Source organism: Pelophylax lessonae (genome assembly GCF_965119305.1).
Source record: "Pelophylax lessonae genome assembly, chromosome: 5".
Lineage (NCBI taxonomy): Eukaryota > Metazoa > Chordata > Amphibia > Anura > Ranidae > Pelophylax > Pelophylax lessonae.
Window position 1 is genome coordinate 538416092 of NC_138772.1, and position 14397 is coordinate 538430488.

The following is a 14397-nucleotide window of genomic DNA, read 5'->3' on the forward strand; positions in this document are numbered from 1 at the left end:
CCACCCCCCTCGCCACCACCACCGCTGCCACTGATTTCAGCCTCCCTCACCACCACCACCGCTGCCACTGATCCCACCCCACCCCCCTCACCACCACCGCTGCCATTGATCACCCCCCTCACCACCACCACTGCCACTCATCCCACCTCTTTTTCCCACCACCACTGCTACTCATTCCATCCTCCCACAGCTGCCACTGATCCCACACACCTCACCACCACCACTGCTGCCACTGGCCACCCCCTTCATCACCACCACCGCTGCCACTAATCCCACCCCTTCACCACCACTACCACTGCCACTGATCCCACCCTCTTCACCACCTCTGCTGCCACTGATCCCACCTTTTTTCCCCACCACCGCTGCCACTCAACCCATCCCACCTCAGCTGCCACTGATCCCTTCCCCCTCACCACCACTTCCACGTGCCACCCCCCTCACCACCACAACCGCTGCCACTGATCACCCCCCTCTACACCACCTCTTTCACTGATCCCACCCCCTTCACCACCACTGCAGCCACTGCTCCCACCTCCCTTCACCACCACCGCTGCCACTCATCACTCCCCCTTCACCACCATCACCACTGCTGCCACTTATCCCACTACTGCTACTCATCCCATCCCACCACTGCTACCACTCATCCCATCCCACCACTGCTACCACTCATCCCATACCACCACCGCTGACACTCATTCAATCCCATCCCACCACCGCTGACCCTCATCCCATCCCATCAATGCTGCCACTCATCCAATCCCATCACTGCCGCCACTCATCCAATCCCATCCCACCACTGCTGACACTCATTCCATCACTGCTGCCACTCATCCCATCCCACCATCACTGACACTCAATCATCTCATCCCACCACCGCTGCCACTAATCCCATTCCACCACTGCTGCCACTCCTCCCATCCCATCACTGCTGCCACTCATCCCATCACTGCTGCCACCTATCCCATCCCCACCACCACCATTGCCACTGACCCCACTCCATCCCCCCATCACTACCACCACCGCTGCGACTCATTTCAACCCCATTCTCCAGGGGGTCCATGCCTCACCCCTGAACACCTGGATAGGAGGGGCAGCGGGGCAGAAAATAGATGATCCAATCCCCTCTCCACTGCAGGAATTCCTCTATATGCCACCCTTTCTATACAGGTGTACAGGGGTGTTGCATGGGGCTGGGTCGCCCAGGGGGTCAGGGGGTGTCCCTTCATGGTTTCTCGTATCGGGGCCCTGAAGGTTCTAGCTACGCCTCTGACTGTAAGGATGGTGTTCTTAGGGTCATAGTCATAATTTTTTCTCCTTCAAATATGGCAAGTCCCCCTCCTCAAGAAGGAACATGTACAGTTATGCCAATGAACATCTAAATGATTCAGAGAAGGATTGGGAGAAAGTGCTGTGGTCAGATGAGACCAAAATCGAGTTATTTGGCATTAACTTGACTCACCGTGTTTGAAGGAAGAAAAATGCTGACTATGACCCTAAGAACACCAGACCTACAGTCAAGCAGGGAGGTGCCCCCCCCCACTCCAGCCCTTCTAGCTCTATGCAGCAGCTCAGCTTTCTCCCTCCTTCCCCTCCCATGTTCCTCTCCTTTCTGCCATTTTGGCTTTATAAGTCCATCACTTCATTTCACTGTCCATGCATTTCAAGAAGAGGGCAAGTCCCTGGAAACGCGTCATGCACACCCCCTTTCCCGACATCCACCAGGCATTTTGACAGCGGTCATCCTTGTGTGCAACCTAGAACATCGCTGCCAATACCAAAACTTGGAGCTGGCTGACTCCCTGTCATCCTCAGTCTCCCGTTTTGCTCTGTGATGTCTACAGCTGCTTGGCCCCAGGTGTTCCCTATCCATGCTGCTTCATGCTAACTTATATGTAAGTGTGCTGCTTATTTTAATAAAGTGCTTTTAATTTGATACTGACCTCACTGCCCTGCTATTCATTTTCTTCCACATAGAAAGCCCTGGCCTCTGTCTTACTCCCTCTGTGGCATTTGAGGACTTCATCTCCTAATGATATGGACTTTGATCCAAAAACACAGACAGCCCTAGCCTCTGCCTTACTCCCTTGATGACGATTAGAATCTCATCTGCTGATAAAATGGGCCTTGATCCAAGAAACACATAGAGAACCCTGGCCTCTCCCTTACACCCTCTGTGACAATGGAGGACTTTATTAACATGAATATATGAATCTCGTATTTGGGACAAATTGGAAGGTGGTAATAGTGGGTTAAGGATAGAAGGTGTTACTAACGTTGCTGTTGTATCTTCATAATACATGTGCTGGTGCCGAAGTCTTTTAATGATGTTTTAACAGTTTTGTAACAAGATGTTACATTGTTACACAATTATTATGTTTAATTTTGAGTATGGATATAGAGGCACAGGTACAGAGGTAAAGGAACATAGCTCTATGAATCATTCTTTCCATATTTTCAATATTATCTAACCCGTGAAGGCGCCTCATTCGTTAGTAGAATAACCATTAACTGCTTCCCCTTTAAATGTGATAACACATTAAATGATAGAAAATGTATGTAAAGTAGGCGCTGTTAAATAGTGACTCATTCGTATGTACCATAAAATAAATAACCAACTAACTGTGCATATCAATTAAACACAATGTGGCAATCCATTAATAATTCTATATATCCAACATCAAAAAATTATTCCATGAAAAGTAATAAGTGTGAAAGACATTCAAATCCTCAGTCCATAAAAAAAAAAAATTAAAAATGGTGCTCTAAAAAAGCTGCCACCCACACCGTGCCTTCTTCCTTTCATTCATTGGGTGCTCCACTTCATGATTAAGCACATAAATATGCTCAACAAAAACCCCAGGGACCAAACTGCCTTTCCACAAATCTGAGTTCTTGGATCAGTCAGGAAATCCTCCTCAATCACCTCTCAGATGGCCGATGGTAGATATATGAAGGCAACACCAAAAACACCCAATAATATTGCAACACTGTTTTATTATACAGTAAGTTAGCCACTACACACATGTCAATGGTTCTGCTTACATATGGGGTTCCAAAGGCGGCACCAGCTCAGAACGTATATCAGATTGCATCACCTAGTTGTGACCGAATAGCAGGCTCACCCTATAGACAGTAGACTGACATCAATGCATTTTGCCGTATGTCATCTACAAGAAATCCCTGGGGATTTCCTGAAGACACCATACGGCGAAATTCATTGATGTTTGTCTACTGTCTACACTTCCTTGCTAACCAGTGACGTAATTTCCGGCGACTCAGTGGAATGCACGCCGGCCGGCTTCTTGGAGCGTCTGGTGAAGGGTGAGGAAATCAATTGGGATTTCCTGAGGACACCATACGGCGAAATGCATTTATGTTTGTCTACTGTCTACACTTCTTGCTAACCAGTGACATCACTTCGGCAACTCCATGGAACGCATGCCGGCTGGCTTCTTGGAGCGTCTGGTGTAGGGTGAGGAAATCCCTGGGGATTTCCTGAAGACGCCATATGGTGAAATACATTGATGCCCCTCTACTTTCTACATTTCCTTGCTAACCAGTGATGTCACTTCCGGCGACTCCGTGGAACGCATGCCGGCCGGCTTCTTGGAGCGTCTGGTGAAGGGTGAGGAAATCCCTGGGGATTTCCTGAAGACGCCATATGGCGAAATGCAGTGATGCCCCTCTACTTTCTACATTTCCTTGCTAACCAGTGACGTCACTTCGGGCGACTCTGTGGAACGTACGTTTGCCGGCTTCTTGGAGCATCCGGTGAAGAGTGAGCCTGCTATTCGGTCACAACTAAGGGATGCAATCTGATATGCGGTCTGAGCTGGTGCCGGTCATGGCACCCTATATGTAAGCAGAACCGTTGACGTGTGTGTGTGGTGGCTAACTTATAATAAAACAGTGTTGCACTATTATTGGGTGTTTTTGGTTTTGCCTTCATATATCTACTATCGGCCATTTGAGAGGTGATTGAGGAGGATTTCCTGACTGATCCAAGAACTCAGATTTGTGGAAAAGCTGTTTGGTCCCCGGGGTTTTTGTTGAGCATATTTACGTGTTTAATCACAAGGTGGAGCACCCAATGAATGAAAGAAAGAAGGCACGGTGTGGGTGGCAGCTTTTTTAGAGCACCATTTTTTTATTTTTTTCATTGTTTATGGACTGAGGATTTGAATATCTTTCACACTTCTTATTTTTCATGGAAACATTTTTTGATGTTGGATATATATAATTATTAATGGATTGTCACATTGTGTTCGCTTGATATGCACAGTTAGTTGGTTATTTATTTTATGGTACATATTAATGAGTCATTATTTAACAGCGCCTACTTTACACATATTTTTAATATTGTATATATCCAAGAGATATAAGATTTTTATTGGCGCATCTTTAAAAAAACTGAACCTTGAAAGTGTTTATAGCGGAACTTCAATATGCATACATTTTGCCCTCCCTTATTCCTCCATCCTCATTAACATTCTGATTTATTTATTTATGTATTTTTTGTTTTCATTACATACATTTTTTTAGACCCAATGACATCACTGAGTGTCTGTTCTTCTCTATGCAATAGAGGCAGAATATGTCTGAAATCCAATGAATGAAGGCGGTGGGCCAGAGGACAGTGGGCCTATGGAGGAAAGGACTATATGATGGTACAAATTCTCCATCCAGGAAATGAGGTTGGCTTTATCTGACGTGCTGCACCTTCTAATACTGTAGAGTTCATGAGAATCTCGCAATGTGCAGTGAAATCAGAGCATGGGTGTTGACCAGGGTGGTCTGCATGCAAACGCCAACTCACTCCTCCAGACTAACATCCAAGGAATTTGATTAAGAATTCTCTCTCCACCCCCATGTGACTGTGCTGGGTGCCTGGCATCCAAATGGCCAAGCAACAGTGCTGTCATTTTGGGGGCAGGGGAGTGGACTTACATTTTCCATAACTGAAAGATCAGGATTCAAAGAACTTAAACATGAACTGCATACCTGTGGTCCTGCTGGCCCGATAGGTCCTATGTCTCCAGGTGGTCCTATGGGTCCCTGAAAGGAAAACAGACATAAGCTACTTCAGGGTGTGTGTTGATTAGCTTTTGCCGCCTTAAAATATTTTGCAAACCTCTATAAGTTTATGGGAATGCAAAACCTGCTTAAAGAAGGTCAAATAGCAATCAGAAGCAGGTTAAATGCACCTGTCAATGAATTCTGAATGAACTTAGAAGAATCTACACCTAAGCTGAGCCCCCTGCTGTTAGGGGCAATGGAGACACTTGACCCTAGTATCTCCAGTGTCCCTAGTGCTCCCGTGCACTTCAGTGTCTCCAGTGCCCCTAGTGCTCCCGTGCACTTCAGTGACCCCAGCATCTCCGGTGCTCTTCGTGCTTCTGTGCAATCCAGTGTCCTCAGTGCCCCTAGTGCTCCTGTGAACTCAAGTGTCTCAGTATCTCCCAGTGCCCCTAGTGCTCCTGTACACTTCAGTAACCCCAGTGTCTCCAGTGCTTCTGTGTACTCCAAAGTCCCCAGTGTCCCTTTTTCTCCTGTGTACTCCAGTGTCCCCAGTGTCTCCCAGTGCCCCTCTAGTGCTCCTGTAAACTCCAATGTCACAGTGTCTCCCAGTGCCCCCATGCACTTCAGTAACCCCAGCATCTCCAATGCCTGTAGTGCTCATGTGCACTCCAGTGACTCCAGTGTCTCCAGTACTTCTGTGCACTCAAAAGTCCCCAGTGTCTCCCAGTGCCCCTAGTTCTCCAGTGCACTCCAGTAACCCAAGTGTCTACAGTGCCCTAGTGCTCAAGTGCACTCCAGTGATCCCAGTGTCTCCAGTGATCCTTGTGCTTCTGTCCACTCCAGTGTCCCTAATGTGTCCCTGTGCCCCTAGTGCTCCTGTACACTCCAGTGTCTCCAGTGTTTTCCAGTGCCCCTGGTGCTCCAGTGTCTCCCAGTGCCCCTATATACTCCAGCAACCCCAATAACTCCAATGCCCCTAGTGCTCATGTGCACTCGTGACCCCAGTGTCTCCAGGGCTCTTTGTGCATCTGTGCCCTCCAGTGCTCCGAGTGTCTCCCAGTGCCCCTAGTGTTCCTGTGCAGTCCAGTGACCCCAGTGTCTCTCAGTGCTCCTATATCTCTAGTGACCCCATTGTCTCCAGTGACCATAGTGTTCCTGTGCACTCCAGTGACCCCAGTGTCTCCTAGACCTCCTATACTTCCAGTGAACCCATTGTCTCCAGTGCTCCTAGTGTTCCTGTGCACTCCAGTGACCCCAGTGTCTCCAATGCCCCTGTTGCAATCCTTTGTCAGCCAATGACTAGAGCAATCTGCTTTACCTGTAGCTCTAAAGCACCCTATGATTTTTAGCAATCCCAGAGCCTTCTGTGTCACCCAATGACACTGGAGCATCCTGAGTCATCCTGTGACTCCAGTACACCATGAGCCTCCCATGAAGTCTGCATCTCCATGCAGCCTCAGGTATCTTCCTGTATCTGCTGGACTTTCTTTCTTACTGTGACAACAGAACCATGTCTGTGACACTCTAAAGTGTTCTGATGAATGTAAGGCTCGTTCTCACCAATGTGTCACAATATTGTGCAGTTATTGAGCATATTACTGCAAAATCCAGTAGCACACCAAGCAGGGTGCAATGCATTGTGATGCCACTCATTTTGAATGACCTCCTAAAGCATCTCCAAAACCTAGCTGCATTACGGCACAAGAAAAATGGGGCCAGAGTAATTATTCCGGAGCTGAAGGCCAAAATATAGGGCTGCAACTTCAATGCCTGATAAAGTGCAATGAGGCGCACGCGTTACCGCAATGCAAGTAGGTGCAAACAAACCCTAAAAAAAGCAGAAGTACACCATTTAACTCATCTGAAGGGCCCCCCGAGGTACACTTATCACTGGTTGGCTGCCTGTGCTCAATAGCGCAAGTGTAGTGGGGCGACAGCTGGAAAATACCACTGGCCCCAAAGGGGAAAAGGGCCGTTTATGGTCCCTATTGATCAATGTTCATCATATGCGAGCAGGTGTTTCAATAGCCTACATTCCCACCATTACACCTTCCAACAGCTACAAGAAGAAGAGGGAGTTTAAGCTAATTATTGTAACAATACTCTAAAAAGCTTGTCTTCGTCATCACACCGAGCCTCAAGATCACAGCAATTAGAACTAAGAGTTACTTACTGTATCGCCTGCATTTCCTTGTTCTCCTTTCTCTCCTTTTTCTCCTGAAAGACCCTGAAAAATAAATGGGAAATAAAGATCAGCCGTGTCTAAAAATCTAAAGGGTTGTCTAAAAATTGGTTGCTGAATGGGAGGTTTAAACACTTCTCCCTCTAGCTCCCAGTGTCTGAAACATGTTAGGCTGGCAGCACTGTGGGAGTTGGACCTTCTCACAGTCTATGGCCTCCTCCTCTCTGATATCTGCTGTCAAGCTTTAGTATGCAATTTTGTGGCTGCCACTCCTGTACAATTGGTTGCAAAATGTAAAAATCCTCAAAGGCAACCTGTACTAGATACAAAGGTTGGAGGACTCACAAATGGCAATCACCAAAGTTAATTGTTCACAACATGTTATGCTGCTACACCGATTCCAGACACTTTTCATTGTTCTCCTTGTGGACAGTTGGGCTCTATCCCACACCAGAACACAAAGTCACTCATTTTTGCAGGGGCTAACATAAAGTGTGCCTTTTTTGTGGTGCCATCCAAAGTTAATGACAACCAAAATGCAGCACGCAGACATGTGTCTAGCCATGTGGAAAAACACACAACCAAAATGGAAGACACCCGGCTAAAAAGGTTTAATGTGGCAAAAAGCTACACAAGCTACTTTCCTGTGTTTGCTATAGGTAGGGCAGCCCATTAAAATAAATGGGCTGCCCTATGCACATAACGTGAAAACATGCACAATTTTGCACACATTCTAAATACGCCTAGGTGTGAATGAAGCAATAAAGTGTATCTAAATTTACAAATAAGAATTTATTTTATTGCAGCTCATTAATTCTTAGATGCGTGGCTGCATTCCTTTTTTTTTCTCCTTTATCTTTAACAGACCAAGCAGTCCAGACAAACTAGCAGTTGGAGTGTTGGGACAAACCATTTATCACTGACAGGGGTGCTTACAATGAACTCTATGTACCAGATCGCAATGTTGTTACTTTGAGAGTGCTTACAACGGTCAGCTTTTATTCACTGGCATTGTACTGCAAACCTATCTACACACCCCCCCCCCACTAAAAGTCTTTGGTCCCCAAAGGAACAACAGGATTCAGCAAATACACTAGCAGCCTGATCTTAAACTATACATTGTTTTTGGTTTAGATATGCATTAACTAGAGTGACTGAAATTTCTGAGTCTTTTGAACTACATATCTGAGTCCCGAAGAAGAGGGAGATTGCAGTCCTTAGATGTGGTGGCTGTGATTTTTTTTTTTTTTCTGCTTTCTTTCCCTTTACTTTTGCCTGGGGAGCCTGCCAGTTACATACTTCCTAGGGTGATAACACTCACTCAATGTACTGTATCTGTGAGGGAGCAGCAGCATGTTATCTTTGGATAGGGCCACAGATTTCCTTTCATAACATAGAGGGAGGTGTTCAGTAGTTCAGAGATCCCTGGGAGCAGTGTAACTAGTGTGCAGCAGAGGCAGGGAGCACAGGGAGTTATCCACTCACAAGATTTCTGGCAGAATCAACAGGTATTTTTTTTTTATTTATTATTAAACAGATATAACATAATGCTTTTAATTGAATAAATAACAGACCAAAAGAGGGCCAAGGCGAGGCATTTATTGTTAGAGTTACATACACTTTAAAGCTTTGTGAATTGAGCCTATAGTATTGTGTTAGCAGACACATCTATATAAATTTTAATATTTAAATATAACAGCTGGAGGCATGAATATTTGATGCTGCCTTTGACTGTTATCTTCTCCTTACACATTTAGTGAGTTTATAATCTGTACACACATAAAGGGTTTTAATATAATTTACATATCACATGGGTATTGATAAGCTAAATGCTTTTCGGGGACTCTTGAGCTGGTGTCTCAGTTGCTATACATGAGATTTTTTTTTTTTTGTCCTAATGATGTTTTGTATTGAAATTGCTTATTCTGATTTCACTGCATACTGTGTCTATACTGTTCCTGTCTAAATTAGCCCTTGTATATGTGTATGTGTACAATGTACAATATGTAAAGAACTGGGTAAATTGTTGGCGCTATATAAATATCTGTAATAAATAAGGCGAAAGTCTAATGTGACTGGCCCTTTAAAAATAAACAGTGAGTAGCTCAGGGAACAGTGTTTATGCGCTCCATCTAGTGGAGAGAAGGAGGAGTTGCAGCCTGGAAAGTGATGGCTCAAATAAAGTCCATTTATAGTCTAAATCAAGGATTCCCAAACTATGACTCTCCAGTTGTTCAGGAACAACAATTTTCCATCATTCCTAGTCATGTCTGTGAATGGCAGAGTTTTACAATGCCTCATGGGATGTATAGTTCTGCAACAGCTGCAGGGCCGTAGTTTGGGAATCCCTGGTCTAACTCTAAATGCTTGGAACCCAAATGCTGCATCCAGCATGTAGTTGGGATTAGATAGCTAAGGCATCCTTTATAGGGGTTGTGCTGTGTACATGTTTTAACATTTGCACAAAAGTAATATGTAATATGTGATGTAATATGTGTGAAATGTCAATTTCTATTTGTTGCCTTTCTCAGGGCGAATGTAACGTTCCCAAACATTCAGTTCCAAAGAGAAAATAGCCTTAACATCCCTGGCGGTCTGATTATGTCAGGATTTCTGTGCTAAAAGCAGTTCATTGTTTTGCATGGAAATCTGTTGTTTTATATTTTAAACTCACCTTCCCCTGCGATTCCCCACCGTCCTCCCCCGCCGTCCTCCCGCCATCCTCCCGCCACCGTCTCCCACCGTCCTCCCCCGCCGTCCTCCTGCTGTCCTCCCGCCATCCTCCAACCATCCTCCCGCTGTCCTCCTGCTGTCCTCTTGCTGTCCTCCTGCTGTCCTCCAGCCATCCTCACGCTGTCCTCCCCCACTGTTCTCCCGCTATCCTCCCCCACTGTTCTCCTGCTGTCCTCCCGCTGTCCTCCTGCTGTCCTCTTGCTGTCCTCTTGCTGTCCTCCTGCTGTCCTCCAGCCATCCTCCCGCCATCCTTCCGCCATCCTCACGCTGTCCTCCCCCACTGTTCTCCCGCTATCCTCCCCCACTGTTCTCCTGCTGTCCTCCCGCCGTCCTCCTGCCGTCCTCCAGCCATCCTCCCGCCATCCTCCCGCTGTCCTCCCCCACTGTCCTCCTGCTCTCCTCCCCCACTGTCCTCCCGCTGTCCTCCTGTCATCCTACTGCCATCCTACCGCTGCCCTCCCCCCCCGCTGTCCTCCCTCCATCCTCCTGCCGTCCTCCCCCACTGTCCTCCTGCGCTGTCCTCCCCCACTGTCCTCCCGCTGTTCTCCAGCCATCCTACCGCCATCCTCCCCCACTGTCCTCCCCCACTGTCCTCCCGCCGTCCTCCAGCCGTCCTCCAGCCATCCTCCCACCATCCTCACGCTGTCCTCCCCCACTGTTCTCCCGCTATCCTCTCCCACTGTTCTCCTGCTGTCCTCCCGCTGTCCTCTTGCTGTCCTCCTGCTGTCCTCCAGCCATCCTCCCGCCATCCTCACGCTGTCCTCCCCCACTGTTCTCCCGCTATCCTCCCCCACTGTTCTCCTGCTGTCCTCCCGCCGTCCTCCAGCCATCCTCCCGCCATCCTCCCGCTGTCCTCCCCCACTGTCCTCCTGCTCTCCTCCCCCACTGTCCTCCCGCTGTCCTCCTGTCATCCTACTGCCATCCTCCCGCTGTCCTCCCCCACTGTCCTCCTGCTCTCCTCCCCCACTGTCCTCCCGCTGTCCTCCTGTCATCCTACTGCCATCCTACCGCTGTCCCCCCCCCCGCTGTCCTCCCGCCATCCTCCTGCCGTCCTCCCCCACTGTCCTCCTGCGCTGTCCTCCCCCACTGTCCTCCCGCTGTTCTCCAGCCATCCTACCGCCATCCTCCCCCACTGTCCTGCCGCCGTCCTCCCCCGCTGTCCTCCCGCTGTCCTCCAGCTGTGTGCTCGGCCGATGCCGGCACCTCTCTTCCAGTTCTCTTTCCTGCGAGCGTTGCGACGCAGGGGGGTGGAACCAGCAGCAATTTCAAAAATGTAAATACACAAATGAGATGATACAAAGCTGTGATCCTAACAGATTACACTGTATCCTCCCATTCCCCACCGTCCTCCCCCGCCGTCCTCCCGCCATCCTCCCGCCACCGTCTCCCACCGTCCTCCCCCGCCGTCCTCCTGCTGTCCTCCCGCCATCCTCCAACCATCCTCCCGCTGTCCTCCTGCTGTCCTCTTGCTGTCCTCCTGCTGTCCTCCAGCCATCCTCACGCTGTCCTCCCCCACTGTTCTCCCGCTATCCTCCCCCACTGTTCTCCTGCTGTCCTCCCGCTGTCCTCCTGCTGTCCTCTTGCTGTCCTCTTGCTGTCCTCCTGCTGTCCTCCAGCCATCCTCCCGCCATCCTCCCGCCATCCTCACGCTGTCCTCCCCCACTGTTCTCCCGCTATCCCCCCCCACTGTTCTCCTGCTGTCCTCCCGCCGTCCTCCTGCCGTCCTCCAGCCATCCTCCCGCCATCCTCCCGCTGTCCTCCCCCACTGTCCTCCTGCTCTCCTCCCCCACTGTCCTCCCGCTGTCCTCCTGTCATCCTACTGCCATCCTACCGCTGCCCTCCCCCCCCGCTGTCCTCCCTCCATCCTCCTGCCGTCCTCCCCCACTGTCCTCCTGCGCTGTCCTCCCCCACTGTCCTCCCGCTGTTCTCCAGCCATCCTACCGCCATCCTCCCCCACTGTCCTCCCCCACTGTCCTCCCGCTGTCCTCCCCCACTGTCCTCCCGCCATCCTCCAGCCGTCCTCCAGCCATCCTCCCACCATCCTCACGCTGTCCTCCCCCACTGTTCTCCCGCTATCCTCTCCCACTGTTCTCCTGCTGTCCTCCCGCTGTCCCCTTGCTGTCCTCCTGCTGTCCTCCAGCCATCCTCCCGCCATCCTCACGCTGTCCTCCCCCACTGTTCTCCCGCTATCCTCCCCCACTGTTCTCCTGCTGTCCTCCCGCCGTCCTCCAGCCATCCTCCCGCCATCCTCCCGCTGTCCTCCCCCACTGTCCTCCTGCTCTCCTCCCCCACTGTCCTCCCGCTGTCCTCCTGTCATCCTACTGCCATCCTCCCGCTGTCCTCCCCCACTGTCCTCCTGCTCTCCTCCCCCACTGTCCTCCCGCTGTCCTCCTGTCATCCTACTGCCATCCTACCGCTGTCCCCCCCCGCTGTCCTCCCGCCATCCTCCTGCCGTCCTCCCCCACTGTCCTCCCGCTGTTCTCCAGCCATCCTACCGCCATCCTCCCCCACTGTCCTGCCGCCGTCCTCCCCCGCTGTCCTCCCGCTGTCCTCCAGCTGTGTGCTCGGCCGATGCCGGCACCTCTCTTCCAGTTCTCTTTCCTGCGAGCGTTGCGACGCAGGGGGGTGGAACCAGCAGCAATTTCAAAAATGTAAATACACAAATGAGATGACACAAAGCTGTGATCCTAACAGATTACACTGTATCCTCCCATTTCACCACAGGATTTCCCCTGGTGACTTTTCCAGTGCCCTGCCTGTGCTTTTCCAGTTCTTTGTGCCTGGAAAATAGAGAACGACCATGGGGTCCAAAAAGTGTTTTTTTTTTGCGCAAAAGTGCTTTTAGACAAACTGGAAAACAGCGACAGCGAGACAGAGTTACTTGAAGAGCTGAGCGATAGCGATTAACGGGAAAATTCGTCATCAGGTACAGAAAGTGACGACAGCGACGATTCTGATGTCTCTTTCTGGCACATCGCTCCGTTGGAGATTCTGAAGAATCATTTGATATATTTCCCAAATTCCACAACAATGTGCCAGAAAGAGATAGTATAGCTCAGGGGTCTCCAAGCTATGACCCTCCAGTTGTTCGGGAACTACAATCCCCATCATGCCTGGTCATGTCTGTGAATGTCACAGTTTTACAATGCCTCATGGGACGTGTAGTTCGGCAACAGCTGGAGGGCCGTAGTTTGGGGATCCCTGGTACAGAGCCTTGGGGGTACTCTGTACATCCTCAATTTGGTGTTTATTGCTAGAGAGATTTTTTTTTTTTTTTCTTGGGAGGGTCAGGGGTTCTGCAGCCTCATAGGACAATCAGGGGAGAAGGGAAGCTCCTTCTACAAGCTTTAACCAGACACTGATAGAAGTCATAAGACTTCTATATACTGCTGATGAGAAAAGGTATTTAGCAGTTTATCATTACTAAAATAATTACATTTCCATATACTGTGTACTGTGGGAGACCAAATATAGTGACTGCAGGCTACTGGGTTTAGTAACACTTTAACCTTTTCTGGACCAGAAGGTTTTACTTCCTTAATGACCAGGCCATATTTTGCGACTCGGCACTGCGTTAATTTAACTGACAATTGAGCGGTCGTGCGACGCTGTACCCAAATAAAATTGATGTCCTTTTTTTCCCCACAAATAGAGCTTTCCTTTGGTGATATTTGATCCCCTGTTCGATTTTTATTTTTTATGCTATAAACAAAAAACAGCGACAATTCAAAAAAAAATATATATATATATTTTTCACATTCTGCTATATAACATTCCCAATAAAAAAAAAATTAAAAATCAAAAATATTCATCATTTTAGGCCAATTTGTATTCTGTTACATATGTTTGGTAAAAAAAAATTCCAATAAGTGTATTTTGATTGGTTTGCGCAAAAGCTATCACGTCTACAAACTAGGGGTAAGATTTATGTCATTTTTATTTATATATGTATTTGTTAATGGCAGCGATCTGCGATTTTTAGCGGGACTGCGACATTGTGGCGGACAGATCGGACCCCTAACTGGGGGACCAGTGACCTTACTACAGTAATCAGTACTAAACAATATGCTCTGTTACTGTACTAATGACACTGGGAGAGAAGGGGTTAACTCGGGGGCGATCAAAGGGTTAAGTGTGAGCCTAGGGGGTGTTTTCTAACTGTAAGGGTAATGGGCTTCTGGAATCAACACAGAGACCTGTGATCCTAAATAGGAGGGTCACAGGGGCTCTGTGCTGATTCCAGAGAGAACAACGGTATGCTGTGTTTACAATTTGCTGCCCCTCTCCAAGTTCTGCCTGGGTCCAATGAACCCATTGGGGGAACCCATGGTAGTGCCGGCCCTGTGTTCACCAGGAGAGCATGTGTCAAGGTGATAACACAGGAGCACAACTGAGAGACAGTTGTCACCCCATAAGAGGATCACCAAGTATTATTTTATTGTGTGTCAGCATGGCTATTCGTA

The 14397-nt window shown here is 48.8% G+C and overlaps 1 protein-coding gene across 1 annotated transcript in view; it reads right to left on the reverse strand.

Moving 5' to 3' along the window:
• COL22A1 (collagen type XXII alpha 1 chain) overlaps positions 1-14397 on the reverse strand; it is a 624908-nt gene that overhangs the window by 161550 nt on the left and 448961 nt on the right. Inside the window, exons 34-35 of the mRNA XM_082257569.1 lie at positions 7193-7246; positions 5002-5055 (exon numbers count right to left, since the gene is read on the reverse strand). Coding sequence (XP_082113695.1) covers positions 5002-5055; positions 7193-7246 — 108 coding nt within the window. The remainder of the gene's footprint in view (positions 1-5001; positions 5056-7192; positions 7247-14397) is intronic.